Source organism: Harpia harpyja, chromosome 9, assembly GCF_026419915.1.
Source record: "Harpia harpyja isolate bHarHar1 chromosome 9, bHarHar1 primary haplotype, whole genome shotgun sequence".
Taxonomy (NCBI): domain Eukaryota; kingdom Metazoa; phylum Chordata; class Aves; order Accipitriformes; family Accipitridae; genus Harpia; species Harpia harpyja.
Genome location: NC_068948.1, coordinates 41,065,596 through 41,080,196, shown reverse-complemented (window position 1 = coordinate 41,080,196; position 14,601 = coordinate 41,065,596). Strand labels below are relative to the sequence as shown.

The 14,601-nt window shown below is 36.5% G+C and overlaps 2 protein-coding genes across 4 annotated transcripts in view; one reads left to right on the top strand and one right to left on the bottom strand.

Annotated features, from left to right (window-relative positions):
* PI4KA (phosphatidylinositol 4-kinase alpha) overlaps positions 1 to 14,601 on the top strand; it is a 65,003-nt gene that overhangs the window by 23,373 nt on the left and 27,029 nt on the right. For all 3 annotated transcript variants that reach the window (XM_052795526.1, XM_052795528.1, XM_052795527.1), the window contains exons 20-24: positions 11,269 to 11,377; positions 11,925 to 12,061; positions 12,954 to 13,087; positions 14,129 to 14,211; positions 14,488 to 14,558. In XM_052795526.1, the coding sequence (XP_052651486.1) occupies positions 11,269 to 11,377; positions 11,925 to 12,061; positions 12,954 to 13,087; positions 14,129 to 14,211; positions 14,488 to 14,558 (534 nt within the window). The remainder of the gene's footprint in view (positions 1 to 11,268; positions 11,378 to 11,924; positions 12,062 to 12,953; positions 13,088 to 14,128; positions 14,212 to 14,487; positions 14,559 to 14,601) is intronic.
* SERPIND1 (serpin family D member 1) lies at positions 1,498 to 9,916 on the bottom strand. Its single transcript, XM_052795529.1, has 5 exons — positions 9,764 to 9,916; positions 7,633 to 8,504; positions 3,525 to 3,798; positions 2,406 to 2,550; positions 1,498 to 2,000 (listed from the first exon to the last, which is right to left on the bottom strand). The coding sequence occupies exons 2-5, from the start codon at positions 8,486 to 8,488 to the stop codon at positions 1,809 to 1,811; spliced, it is 1,467 nt and encodes a 488-aa protein (XP_052651489.1). The 5' UTR covers positions 8,489 to 8,504; positions 9,764 to 9,916; the 3' UTR covers positions 1,498 to 1,808.

The following is a 14,601-nucleotide window of genomic DNA, read 5'->3' as shown; positions in this document are numbered from 1 at the left end:
TTAACCAATGTGACCTTTAAATGGAGTCAGATAGTGCCAGAATCTGAGGCAAGAGTTAATGGTTACATTATGGTTGTTGAAGCAAATATTTGACTTTCTTGCACAATGTATGAACATCATGAGTTTTGAGCAGTAGCTGATTTGCTTTTCTGCTTGAGTTCTTTCTCTCGAATAATTCCTGTTACTTAGGTCTCAAAACCCCCATACTTTGATGCTCCAACTCATTTAATCATTGATAAACTAGTTAAATTGGGAGCATGAATATTTAATTTTTTTTGAATATAGATAAAACAATAAAATGTGTATATGAATGTTAATAATTTCTGTTGTGAACCTTCAATACTGAAAATTTTCCCCCACTTAGTGGGCTTGTAAGCAAGCACAGTGTGAGACATGAATAGAGAAACATCTGAGCTTCCTATTCGATATCAGCTCTTGATCATCTAATACCAATATTTCACTGGCTGTCACGTTAAAAAGTTCTAGGGGGGGTGCAAATAATTGTAGTAGATGCAAAATTACAAGTATCACTATATAAAAGCAAAATGAAATCAATTAAGTTAATATTGGAAAACACCTTTTTAAGAGAATTCCTAATCCTTAAAACAACTGTTGGTTTATAGCTTAATTTGCATATTTTTGCCAACATAAAACAAATTTATAATATGAATATATTTAGATGGATACAATATTTGATACAGCAAATAGTAATAAAAATACCATCACTGGCTTGTGAGGTACCTCTTTTTAAAAGGTATGATGCAAAGGAAGGTGTGCAAAGGTGAGTATGTTCATTGGCTTTAATAACTTGAATGTAAGATGCAACTCTGTTCCTTGTACTGGGTAGGTAGTAATATGCTACAGACTTCAGGTAAACTTTCACTTTTTTCAAATGTGAAACAGGCTTTTGTACAGCATTCATGTTAACAGAATGATTCAGAAAGTTTACAGTCTTGGTTTGACTTGAAAGGTTTTGTCCGCTGAATCAAGTATGGAGAGTGTATTTGAATTCTTAACAAATGCTGTGACTGCTATAAATCACACTTTTTTGTAGAGAGGATTAGGTGATATTGGGCTGGTGAAAAGAGCATTTTGCTAGCTGCTTTCACTATAAAAGGTATTCTAAGGATCTTTATATAATTTACCTGCTTGGCTAATTCTGATACTGCTTGTACTGGTGAAGATGAGAGAACTGTATTGAAACCATACAAGTTAGGTTGGGGAAAAGTAGTGGATCCATTAGTATTTCATTCCTCCAAGACATTTTTATCTCCTCTTATTTGGTGCATGGGTCCATAAAGTTCATGGTGTGTAGGTCTGCTGAATGTTAAATAATGCAAGCAAAAGAAAGAATGTACACATCTTTTTCAAGTTAGATTATGTAAAATACCCAGGAGAGACTTGGGCTTCTAAGACTGATCAGGTATTCAGGATTTCCTTATTCCTATTTGTTATGAATAGGCATCCTAGCACAAATTTAGAGCTAAACTTCAAGAATCCAGATAGTCTAAATATTTTATTGGTTACATTTTATACACTGACGTAGAACACATGTAAGTTACTTTGTGATTTATTTTTTTTAATACACTTGTATCGATACGTGCCACTAACCATTTTAAATTGCAGTCAAATTATCTACTGCTATGAGTCCATTCATGTGAAACTACCTGTAGATAATGTATTTTCTTGTGATACCAGTGGCTTTTGTATTAGCTAATATGACAATAAAAATTCCTTTATGATACTGGTATATTAATGTGTAATTATATAGCCCATGTGTAACAGCATGTTGAAGGTCTTCCCTGCTTTTAAGACTTGGCTGGGTTGACAACTCTACCCATGAACAGGAGGCAACTGGTACGATGTTCATAGATCAGAAACAAAAAGGGGCGGTCGACAATAAAGCGAATCTGAGCAGAAAGAGGCATGAACCCGACGTTGGTTATTGCTCCAGCCTCTGTGCCTTCCTCATTCACAGTTATCGTGCCTTGATGATTGAACTGTTTAAACAAACAAAAAAAGGAAAACAAACAAAAAAGAAATTGAGGATATTGTAAGTACTCAAATGATGTGCTCACAGCCTTCCCCCTCTCCATGTCCTGCACATGGCTCCCTCATGACGCTCTTGCTGGTAACTCCTACGCGGCAGCAATCCTTTGGTTTTGGTTTGTGAATAAGCCTGTTCCTGACTGACCACAATGCTTTCAGTGCCTTTGACGGGTGATGAAACATGTTCCTCATTATACGAATAGTCAAGGACATGCAGAGAAACCCATGTCCCTATGTCCTCTAAGAAAGATGAGAAGAAGTATTATTTTAGCTTACTGTGAATTTTTTTTACTGTGTTGCCATGTTTGCAGGTGATATAGTTTAATCAGAAAGGAAGTGAAAAGAGGAGTAAATACCCTGTCAATGGTGACTTTCTCCTCTGATATACCAGAGTAGTTGCCTTTTTCATTGAACAGTTCTTCTATTCCCATGGATCTCAGATAACCAATCAAGTTATAACTCTTCTCCAGCTTAAATTTAGGCAGAACCACTTCTCTTGTTCTAGTAAAAATAAAAACAAAAATGAAAAATCATTAAGGAGATACATATTTGCATGATTCCTTTGCTTTACATATCTGTTGTGGTTTGGGTTTTTTGCTGTCTTCAGCAAGCAGGACACAGAAATATACAGGACTGTTTACTGTCCTTTTACTTTCAAAACTTGGGCATCATTACTTTTAAGCTGTGTTTTAAAAAAATTAATTCCCCTCCCAAAACTGTTAGTTTGTAATTTAATGTTTCACTTAACGATGATTTACATTATTTGTGTGTGTAAGATACATAGCCATGAGCAGTTCAGTACATGGTTGCATATGCTTGTAATAAATGTTGAACTGTCAGATTTTCTGGAGTACTGAACTGGAGGTTTGTCAGTTAATGTATCCAATAGGAATAGGTTGGCTTCCTGAATAGCACATCAAATCAGTTCTTTTTATCGAGTCTGAAGACAGATATCACCTAGTCTGTCATCTTGCACAAGAGAGGCTATCTGATTTTTTCTCTCTCCCATAATGGTGATGTCCATTGTTGATTACTGAATGTGTCCCTTTACACAACAGATATGTTGAAATGCATAGTGCTGAAATGAACGCAGGCTGCTTTCCATATGATTGAGATTACTCTGCATAAATAGCCTGTTGTTATCATACTCCTGTTTTTCCTCCTCATTGTAAACGTTATCAGTAATAACTTTTTCTTTAAATCTACAACATTAACTACTTAATAGAAAGGATTTTGGAACTCCCATTAGAATTTTCCACCTCAATCATCCTTGATTTCTTGACAGCATTTAAATTTTGAGATATCACTGGTCCTTATTTTTGATTCAGTAAATCCATCTTTTGGGGGGTTTTGTTTAGGTTTAATGTTTTTAATCAAATTATCATATGTTATCTTCTGTGCTCTTTACTTACCCTTACCAATCTCATCAAGAAAATACATTAAGACTTTAGCAAGATGTACTTTTCAGCAGATACCTGTTTGTCATGCTCTTCTGCCATTTTTCCACCACGTGAGGTGTTATCTGCTTTTCTAGGGCTTTCATGCCAGAGAGTTTGTGTGGAAGTACAATCAGCATACTGATGTTCCCCACGAACGGGAGCTGGATCACACTGCAGTCTAGCTCAGGGTCTGCAGCAGCTAGGAAGTTCCCTTTAGTCTGCATCATAGGAACCTTTATTGTTTGCTTCTCATTCAGTCGGAAACTTCTCTTTGTGGTCATTTCCACTGGAAACTTATTCTCCCAAGTTCCTGTTAATACAATGCAGAAGACAGATAAACAAAAAACCCCAAGATCCTTGTTTAATAAAATATTCCCAGAATAACAGTTTACATTAAGTTTTAATTCATGTGAATTGGGAATTACTGTAGGAGATTGTTGATTTCAGTTAAGCCTGAATAAGAAGACAAGTTTTAAAGTGACTTTAAAATTCCTGGCTTTCTTTCTAACTTAACATTTGTCTGATTTGAATGTGCTGAATTACAAAAGCAGGTAAACACAAACTGGAAATTTGAAAGGGCTTGGTGTGTACTATTTTTTTCCACAAGGAGCCTAGAAATTACAAAGTTCAAACAGATGGAAAATATTTGACAGGGTTTGCACCTAGCGAAACAACTGACAGCTGTATTTTCTGAGAGATCTGATACTTGAAACCAGACTGTTTCAAGCATCAGAAATGCCAAACTAAGTAATGACTGTTTTCATTTTGCATAAAAGATATTATGCTGAAGGTATTACCTTGACTTAGTCCATTCAAGCCATTTAACTTTCTGTCGTAAGACATCCTGAAGAGTTTGGGTGTTGACTGCTTAATTTTATGACCCAGTTTGATGGGATTTCAGCACACCTACGTGAGCCTGTCATCTGACAGGTTTATGCCCAAAGAATACAATTCAACATATTTTGCAGCCCTGAAAGCTTTGCCATCAGGGTTTGAATCTTTCTAAGTGAAGATTGTTTGGGTACCCCAAATATTTATCGACTGTGTAAAAGAAGGTGCTTTTTTAAAGTGGTGTTCCTATTGATCTGTTGTCTGAACTGAGGCTCTGGAAAAAAACGTTGTTTTTTTCTTAACGAGCAGACAAAGCTAGGATTTTATAATGGAAATAGGGTTACTGGTATTTCCTGCTAAAACTCTGGATTTTAGGTCACTGTTGGCAAGCAAGTACCTGGGGAGCATGGCTGTAACTGTGTGGAGACTACAAATTTAACCTTAATCGGTAACTTTTTTTTTTAAAAGGTTGCAAGTGATGCCGAGATCCTTAATCTGACTTTGCCAAATTGACTGTGAAGTAAGAAAAAAAGCCTTAAGTCCAACTTTCATTCTGATAGTTTCTTCATATGTTGGGCTGATGGGGAGCAGTTTGAGAAGTGATCAGACTGTGGTTAATATTCTGAAGGGAATGGGATATAAAATGGATTATGCTATTCCCAAACAAATTGTCTCACTTCTCAGGAAAAACTAACATCTGTCTGTTCTTCAGGGAGCAGAATTCACAGGTATAGGACTCTAGCTAGCTAAAGGCACAAAGCTGCTGTGGGTCAGGGGAGCTTCAGCAGCACTGTGATCACCTGAGGAATGGGAGACGTTTATCAGCTCTTCCTAGTAAAAGAGAGGGGCTGGGGAACTTTTTTCTTGACTTCACTTTTGCAGATGTCTTTGTCTTGGAGTAAAATACTGTTCTCCAGCAGGAGGCATGTGGTCTTCTGGGGTCAGCTGAAAGCAGTTGCCACTTTGACTTTTGTGACTTCTTGGTTTGCATCTTCCCACCAAGATGTCTTTTAGATCCATCTGTGGTGGCAGAAGTTGTCTCCACTGATTGACTTCTCTCTTGCATTCGTGACTAGAATCTCATAGGAGCAATTTTGGATTTGTCAAAATATGTCAATTCTCAAAAGCTGCCGTGATCTACCATGGCTAAAATAACCAGCTTCTACTTGATAGGAAGCTCATAAATGATTGTTCAGACCTCTGCAGAATGGAGGGTAGATCTCAGTTGGAGGTAGACTGGACACCTATACAAGACAAAACTTGCTTCTTACCAATGTGAAGAGTTTCCAATAGTTTCTTGATAGTATTTAATATAAAAGGAGCTTGAGACTTCATGGTGTTTGGCAAGTATCCCATTACCCAGTATCACTTGTACTGAGCGTTTCTGTGTAGCTGAGACTACTCATAGGTTTCTTAGCTCGCGGGCTTAACAGAGCTTGTCTGCAATGGTACAGACAGTATAAATATTGTAAATAGAAAGATGTGGACAAAAACTAGCATGTCCAGAAGGACTCATGGGGAAACTAGGAAAGCAGGAGCAGAACTTGCTTTTTAAATGTTCAGTTCCGCTTAAAATGGAATTACCAGGAGACTGTCACTGTAAGACGAAAGAATGGAAGACAGCAATATAGAATTGATTTTTTTGGTTTTGAGTGTTGGAAATAACAGCCTTCAGCAGACAGCACCAAGGCAATTTGGACTAACAGGACTCCATGGCGAGAAGAAAAAGCCAAAAGTCTTTTTGGTCGTGATGACTCGAGAGTTCCAATACTAAAGCTATTGCATTTTTGGTGTTGTTTTTGTTATTTTGAGATAGCAAAAGTCTTTAATAATTTCAGAGTAAAACAAAAAGGTATTTTAAAATTGACCAAATTGTGAAAAAATTATGTATCTGTTTTACTTTGCATAATCCTTCTCTTAGGATGGTCTAATGGACAGTAAAGCCATGTATTTAATATATGATATGATAATCAGAGATGTACTTAAGGACACAAATAAGTCCCTTTTGGATCATACTTCAGAACAGGGGTTTGTTTGGATCTTATGCTAATGACTGCTTCAGATCTTTTGAAGAGGCAAGTGGCATTATGCAAGGAAGGAACACCTTGCAAGTGAGTGGGAAAAGGTATATTTAATAAACTTGTAGGAATGGTGTTCCCATAAGTTCCTATAATCAAATGCTGAGAAGGCAGGTGTAAGAGAGCCCTTGAGCATTTGTTTCCTGGAAGCAGAGACATAGTTGGGAAAAAGAAATTCCTTTATAAGTTATGGAAAGGAGTACGTTGTACTTACAAACACTGATATTCTTTTGTGCTGATTTGTCTTTCCTTACCAGTGTTTTAAGTCACCTTCATCTGATTTTAATCTTAAACAGTCAGTAACAGATTTCCTTTTTTTCCTTAGTCCCTCTTTCATTGGCACCTCCCACCTCTTGCTCATTTAATACCATTTTAAAATTTTGTTGAAAAATTATCAAACTTTCAACCTGAGGCAGATAACTAATGTTGAAAATCTCACCACAGGCTCTTAGTTTAAGTGTTAAGAAATTGAAAATAAGGATTTATAATAAGAATTATTGTACAGTCTTTACTTCAAGCCTCTTTAACTGTTCAGTCTGTAGTGATACATGTAGTAGCCCATATCAGCAGACAGTTCATACTGAATGAAGTATTGCAAGTGGTGAATGTGTTTGTTTTTAGCTGTAGAAGAATACTGTTTTTGTTATTCTCTTCAGTCCCCTGTATAGGCTTGTTGACAAGAATCATGCTCTGATCATATAAAAAAAAATCTGATCATGTAAAAATATACATACTTTAAGCTGAAATAGTTTATAGTCATTCCTGTGAATCCTGAATACTTCACAAATGTTAAGTGTTTTAACTGAAATCAACCTGTACCATTTCAATGAAGCCAATAACTTGAAGCAGGACTGAATGTGACTAATAACTTGCACATGAATTAATAACCTCACCATCTGAGACTCCTACAAAGCTTATGCTTTCTGAGGCTATTCTGCATTCATATGTTGCTTTTTTAGCCTCACTTTTAGACTATAAGGTTTTGGATGTAATAAGTATTTGCTGTATTTATACAATACCCACTAACTTCAGGGCATGACTGGAACGTCAGTGTGCTACAGAAACATGTGAAAATGAGCTAATAATAGACATTCTTCTTAATGAGAGAGTTGATAGGCTTTTTTGAACTGTAAACTAGATTTAAGTTCAGTCTGGGATTTCTAATGAAGTATGCAAGTGAAGTGAATTGCTAACTGAGAAAATCCATTGCTAAGATTGAAATAACAGATTCTTACCTTTAAAGTAAAGACAGTTAAGAATCATCATCAGCGTTGTAGGGTTTACATTCACAAGAGCTTCCTTTATTAATCCTTTGGTCAGCTTCAAGATGCGTTCATTGGTTTTAGTTATGAAGTTGGGATCTGAAAAATCAGCTGGTTGGGCGTCAGCAAAGTAGTATGTCTTCATATTGTTTCTGAAATCATTCAGAATAGAAAAGTCCTTCTGAATGTAAAGATCATTGACAGACCTCAGTGTGTAACCAAAATTGCGCCTGAATAGCCGATGAGTGAGTTTGCGGAAGAGATTATGAACAGTCATGAGCTCGTATTTGGTGCTGGCGTTAACGAAGTCTTGAAAGCCAAGAACAGATAATACTTGCTGCTGAGTTTGACCCTTTAGACCCAGAGAAATCATAGCCATCGCAGTGGAAATGCCAACAGGAGCCATGAGAATGTTATCTGAAGAGTTGGCTTTGTCTGCCACGCTGCGGTAAAGGTTGAAGCCAAAGTTTGCATTGAGGATATTGAGGCGCTGGATTCTGGTTTTGCCTTGGAATAGTTCAAGAACATTTCCTTGCTGAATTTCAGAAACCATGTATGGGCCAGCATCAATAATGTCACTGTAGTCATCTTCACCCAGTATCTTGTCGAGATCTAGATAGTCCTCTTCCTCCTCCTCTTCAGGAATCAAGTCATTAGTGATAGTGTTTTCTCTGTGGAACTCTGGTGGTAAGTTTGGCATATCATAGGTCCCGTTTTCATGTGGCTGTGCATCTTTAAGGCTTTCAAAATGCTCAGTGAAGTCCTTGACTCCACAAAATGTGGAGGTTATGATGAGAGCAAGGGCAAGCAAATGAAATAGGAACTTCATTCTGACAGGTCAAAACCTGGAAGACAACATAACACAGCTGAGAGAGCATAGGGTAATTGAATTTTAGTTATCTATTCCCTAATTTTAGGTCCACACTGAATTCTGCCACAGCAGAAGGTCTGTAGTTACCTTATTCAACAGCAGGTTTTTTTAGTGGAACAGAACTTAATTAGATGGATATCTGTTTTACTGGTAATCAGTTTTGCTTACATAATGCCTCCAGCCTGCCAAAGAATTGCTTGACCTCTTCCTCCCATGGAAGTTGTCATTATCGGCATGTTTCAGCAGTAACAAACTCATTACCTAAAATATGTGGGGCTCCTTATTTATAAATCCGTAGCACTTAAAATGTGTACTAACTGTCTTACTAGCATATGCTAAAAATATGACGTGAAGATAAGTTTGAAGATTTGAGCTTGGTAGGAGGAGTGACTAGGCATCCACTGAAAGAGCATACCAGAAGGCTGAGATGTACTGAAGAATTTGAAAAACAGACATTCTGTAGCTACAACAAAAAAATGGAGTTTTATGAGACTGTTTTTGGAAGAGCAAAGCTGAAATTTGATGGAATAAAGGAGATCTAGGGATTTGGCAACAAACCTGGAGAAAGATGTGCATTTGTGCTAAATACCATTAGCGGGACTGCACTGTTAAAATAAAAATGTTACTATGATGTTGATTAGAATGTTTTTTAAATTAGCAAGTAGTCCAAAGAGCTGTTCTGTAGAAGTAAAACATGTAGATATACATACCTGTACATCTGTGAATAAAACTAGTGCTTGAAGGAAGATATTTGAATTCAGACATGTTGTAGCAGGACTGAAGTAAATGAACTAACTGTTTAATTTTTGAAACTCTCCCCCTGAACTGAAATCCTAAAAGCATTAAAGGTGATTGTCCCATACAGAAAATGAATTCTTTTGCAACAAGGAAGGATCCACAGAAGGTGCTTTTTAAATGGTTTTTACTTTGTGACTTAACGACTTGAGTCACTTTTTCTTATTGTTTCTTCATAAATTCATGACTTTTTTTCCCGCCCCCAGAAGTCAGGCCCTTAGGGCTGAGATACTCTGTCCAGTAACCATTGATAAATTTTTTCTGCTTTTGGCATAGAAGAATTTGCTGTCTGTAGTTCCCAACTTTACATTCTCGTCTTCACCAATGTTCAATTATTGCTTAGCTGCACTTAAACAAGCAAAACATTCCCCCACTCTGCAATATATATGTCTTTGGTCAGATCAACCTAAAATAACAGAAGATGTAAATGAAGCTTACCTTTAAGCCACTGTACAGAAAGGATGTGTTGAATAGCTCAAGTAAGGGGAATGGCAGGGTTTAAATCTGAACTTTGACGCTAGTTTTTTGTGTATCTCCCAAAGTAAACATTCTCTAAACCAAACACTGCTAAACTTACTTCGTCAGCCAAAATCCCTCCCTTGCCTGGTGATCTCTGCTGAATTGTATGTTGTTTGTTGAACTACTTTTATGGCTTTGCAGGTACTTGTTCACTTTTGAGGAAGATCTTTGAGCAAAAATTGGCATGTATGTAAAGTTTGAAAGTCAAGCATGCACATAAACTTGACTGTTAATGACTAGTAAAAGCCATGTTGCTGCTATTTTGTGCTGAAATGAGGGGGCATATTACTGCAAATATGGCTGAGGCTGCTGTGGTTGTGATGGTCAGGCTTCTTCAGTCAGTGTTATATTGGTGCAAACATTTGCGTTGCACAAGCAACTTTTTACCATAGTGCCATTTACCAGCTTAAACTCAGATTAATTTTACTATAATAGAGAGATTTTTTCATTTTGGTTTTGTTTTTTTTCTTTAAAGGAACCATCTGCCTCATAATTTACAAATGTATCCAAAGTAAGCTTTATATAAGGTTTCACTGAAATACTGCTGGCTGTCTTACCTCAAGGGAATTATTGTACAGTTAAAGAAAACTTCTTCAAGCTAGATTAGAATCTAGCATTTTCTTAATAAAGTTTACAATAATAATGCACAGTCGTATTGATTAAAGCTCACAGTTTAATGGGCCGTTTCTTTCACTTTTTAAACACTGCCTGTACTTCTAACACTTTTTAAGATAACACACGATGAGCTTTGTTACATAAATTTATCTAAAATTGTGTATCATGCTGGCTGGGAGTATAAACTGTGCTCCTCTAGTGGTAGCAGCTGTTTGTGCAAAAAGTAGCAGAGAATTTTAATAAATGTGTTGAAAATAATGCTCTTTTACTTGCTTGTTTAGATAGTAAATTCTCCAGAACTGATGTCATTGTGTGCGTGGGTGCAAACAATGAAAGATCCCCAATTGGTGCCTCAATGTATTTCCACAAAGCCAATAAACAATAGCAACCAGAAGTATGTTTGACTAATATTTATTTGGTTTTGAGTTCCTTTGCACTGAAGCAAAGGGGCATGGCATTGTCTTCAACACAGTTTAAAGGACCACGTGGTCTCTTCCTCTCTGCAGTTGATAGTATGCTAATATTACAGTAACCTCTGAAGAGAATACATATCAGCATGGTATTATTCCTGTGTAAAACAAAGGAAATTCTTACTTCAGGCATCTCAAATGTTAGCATTTCAGATATTCTAACAAGATCTAATTTTCTTCAGTATAACAATAGTAATGTAATAGTAGTTTTCATAGGTGACAAAGAATATCACCTTCATAAATCATAGTAAGGAAGGTACGTGAATTGATTCCTTAGCATGGAATTAAGTTATTGTAACTCCCGCCATTTTCTAATGTTAATTTTTATTTCTTTGGTAGCTCACTAGACGCTTGCCACCCATCAAGGAGGCCAAGCCCAGGTTGCAAAAGCTCTTCCGTGACTTCTGGTTATATTCAGTGCTGATGGGATTTGCTGTGGAAGGATCAGGTAGTGTAAATTCTGAGAGAGCAACATTGCTGCTCACATTTAAACTCTTGTTGAATCTAAGTGTAACTGCAAACTGTTCACTGTAGGCTGAAATAAAATTAGAGGCATAAAGACATTACAAAGCAAACAGCTTACATGTCAGTTCTCTGGTAGGATTTCTTTACATCTTTGCTCTGTTTTGCTGTGAGATTGAGCACAGTACAACTTGTTCTTGTACTTAGGTTTTCTTTTTCTAAGCTAATACAGCAGTTAGCCTTAGTTAAGTATGAGTTTTGATAGCTAAGTTCCCAAAATGGAAGATCAGACACATGGGGTACAACAATAATCAAGTAGAAACTTCTTACCCATTGAGAAATTTCACTTGGAATTACCTAAATGTGTTTACTATGTTTGGAACGTGGATCACCTGTGGTGAGTGTTTGTGCTTAAGTGCATGAAAAATTGGCCCTAGGAAGTATTACAAAGCTTGATAATGCTAGTTAACTTTGTGAATCCTAATACTGTTTTTCTCCCTCACCCCACCTTCCTCTTTATACTTGTGCTGCAGGTCTCTGGCCGGAAGAATGGTATGAAGGTGTGTGTGAAATTGCCACCAAGTCTCCCTTACTCACATTTCCCAGCAAAGAACCACTTCGATCTGTTCTTCAGTACAATTCTGCCATGAAGAATGATACTGTGACTTCTGTAAGAATTAATTTCTTCTATTATCACCTTCCATAATGTCTGTCATTGTTAAATGATACAGTAACCATGATTTATTGAAATAGCACAATACCCATTCAACCTGCCTCCTTTTAGTGAAAAATATGACAACAGTGTACATAAGTGACTTGCGTTTAGTTTTATTGAGTGTTATTACAAGTGTTCAGGGTGGTAGTGACACTATTTTGATTAGGTGTAGAAACCAAGTCTTTTAATAGTTTTTTTTATCCATTTTGTATCAGACAGACAAAACTTGCAGTGTTTAAAAAACCAAAACAACAAACTTTGGAAGGAAACAACACAGTCTTTCAAAGAAATGTTCAAAGACATGCTAAGTGAGCTTTTTCCCTTTTTATTTGCTGGCTTGGTACTGAGATACTTCTCTCTCCCTAGTGTTTGCAGGATAGATTTTACCTGAGGACTCTGTGGTAGCAGTGTGAAGTGGGTTGAAGAGTTGCAGCTTATGAAATGTCTTTGGCTCCCAAATAATACAGAAATCTGTATTGTGCCTAGATATTTAGTTCTGTGGCATCTGTGACAACAGACCCATGAAGTTTAAGAAGCTGGGCAAGATTGATGTTGATCAAAATTACATGCATTTAGTGTAGGAACTGTATTTCTTCATTGGTATAACTGCATGGAAACTAGCAGTTATTTCAGCAGGGAGCTTGACTCCAGTATTTAATTCTGTTTAATTCTGTATTTGAAGAATCATGGCTTGCTGAGTCAGAGCAGGTTGGTCTTAGTCTGCAGACAAAGACATCTTGGCATATTGTTTGCAAAGGTTAAAAAGTAATAGCTGAAAGCAAATGTTTTCAGAACACAAACTAATATAGTACTCCCACTTCAGATAACTTCATGTATTCATCTCTAGGCTGAATTAAATGAATTGCGGAGTACCATAATAAATCTCTTGGATCCTCCTCCAGAAGTGTCAGCGTTGATCAATAAGTTGGACTTTGCCATGTCTACCTATCTCCTTTCTGTTTACCGCCTAGAGTATATGAGGTATATATATACTTTTTTCACTGATGAATTAAAAAAAACCCCAGTGTATGGTCAAGTCAGAATTGCCAGACACTAAGATAAATGAGAATCAGTGTTTTGAGTCACATTAGTTCTATTGAAGATTTCAAGACTGGGAATTCGTCTGTGCAAAAATGCCTCTAGGGTAGATAAAAAGGATGGAATAATACAGTAGGGCCCCAAAAATGGGATCTTCTCTGTATAAGAACTAATAGAAGGTGGACAAAAGGGTTCTTTAAAAGAATGTCTTGCAAGCAAGCATAATGTATCCTCTGCACAGAGTCTTGTGCTTGCACCTCTGAAGGACAGTGTAAACACTTGCCTATTCTGTGAGATTAGTGTAATGTAGAAGCTGAGAAAATTTTTTTGTAGTGTACTTTTTTTTTCCCTCAGTAGTATGTATTAGGTTGTATTAATCAAACATACTGAATTCACAGACTATTTTTTTTTCCTTTAAAAGTGTTTTTATTACTGCTATTCAAAGAAGTGTGTAGCTGAAAGCTGAGGTGGAGGTCTAGCAGTGAGGAAAGTAAGAAGAAACTTCTCCATCGAATTTTTACTTTGATAATAGCTGACAACAGGGACAGTCATTTCCAGAAACATCTGGGCTGTATTATAGAAACAATTTTTTTAATAAGTGATATTTCCATCATATGCAAATTCAACAAATGCAAAGCCTATAGAAATGCCAAAGATTGTACCGTGTTTATATGTTTGTGGTGATTGTGTAAGTGCATCATCATAAGGTTTCCCACTCCTGAGGTGTGAAAATTATTGTCTCAGTGACAAACCAGCGTTTTATGATCCAAGCCCTGTTAGTTCAATGTAGAAACAAATAGTAATATCACACTTACTAGAGACTTAAAATTATCACCAAATGAACAATTACTATATTGTTGTGTGTGTTGTGTACTGTGACATTAAAGTACATGGATTTGTGTTGAGGATGTTTAAAAGAAAAAGGAAAAAAAACTAAAACAAAAACCCAAAACAACCCAACCCACAAAACTCTTCTTTTCCTAGGGTGTTGCGTTCAACTGACCAAGATCGGTTCCAAGTCATGTTTTGCTATTTTGAGGATAAAGCAATTCAAAAAGACAAATCTGGTAAGATTACCTGTCTAGGTTATCTTGCAACTTGAGATACTAGGAAGTTATCTCCAGGCACGCAAAACTAAAACAAATCAAGCAACTATATAACAAAATTAATTGTGTTCACTAGATTGCTGTTGCTTTATTCTTGCCAAGAATGCTGGTTTTGTTTTGAAACAGCTTGGTGCAGTGTTGGCTGAGTAAACATAAACACTTTTTAACTGTTAAACATGGTTTATAAAGCAAACGTAATTCTGATAATCAAACCTGTCACTTCTCTCGATTCTTCAGGCATGATGCAGTGTGTGATAGCTGTTGCTGATAAGGTGTTTGAAGCTTTCCTGACAATGATGGCTGATAAAGTAGGTTACATGGAAACTAAAATTTTAAATTTGTATAAATATT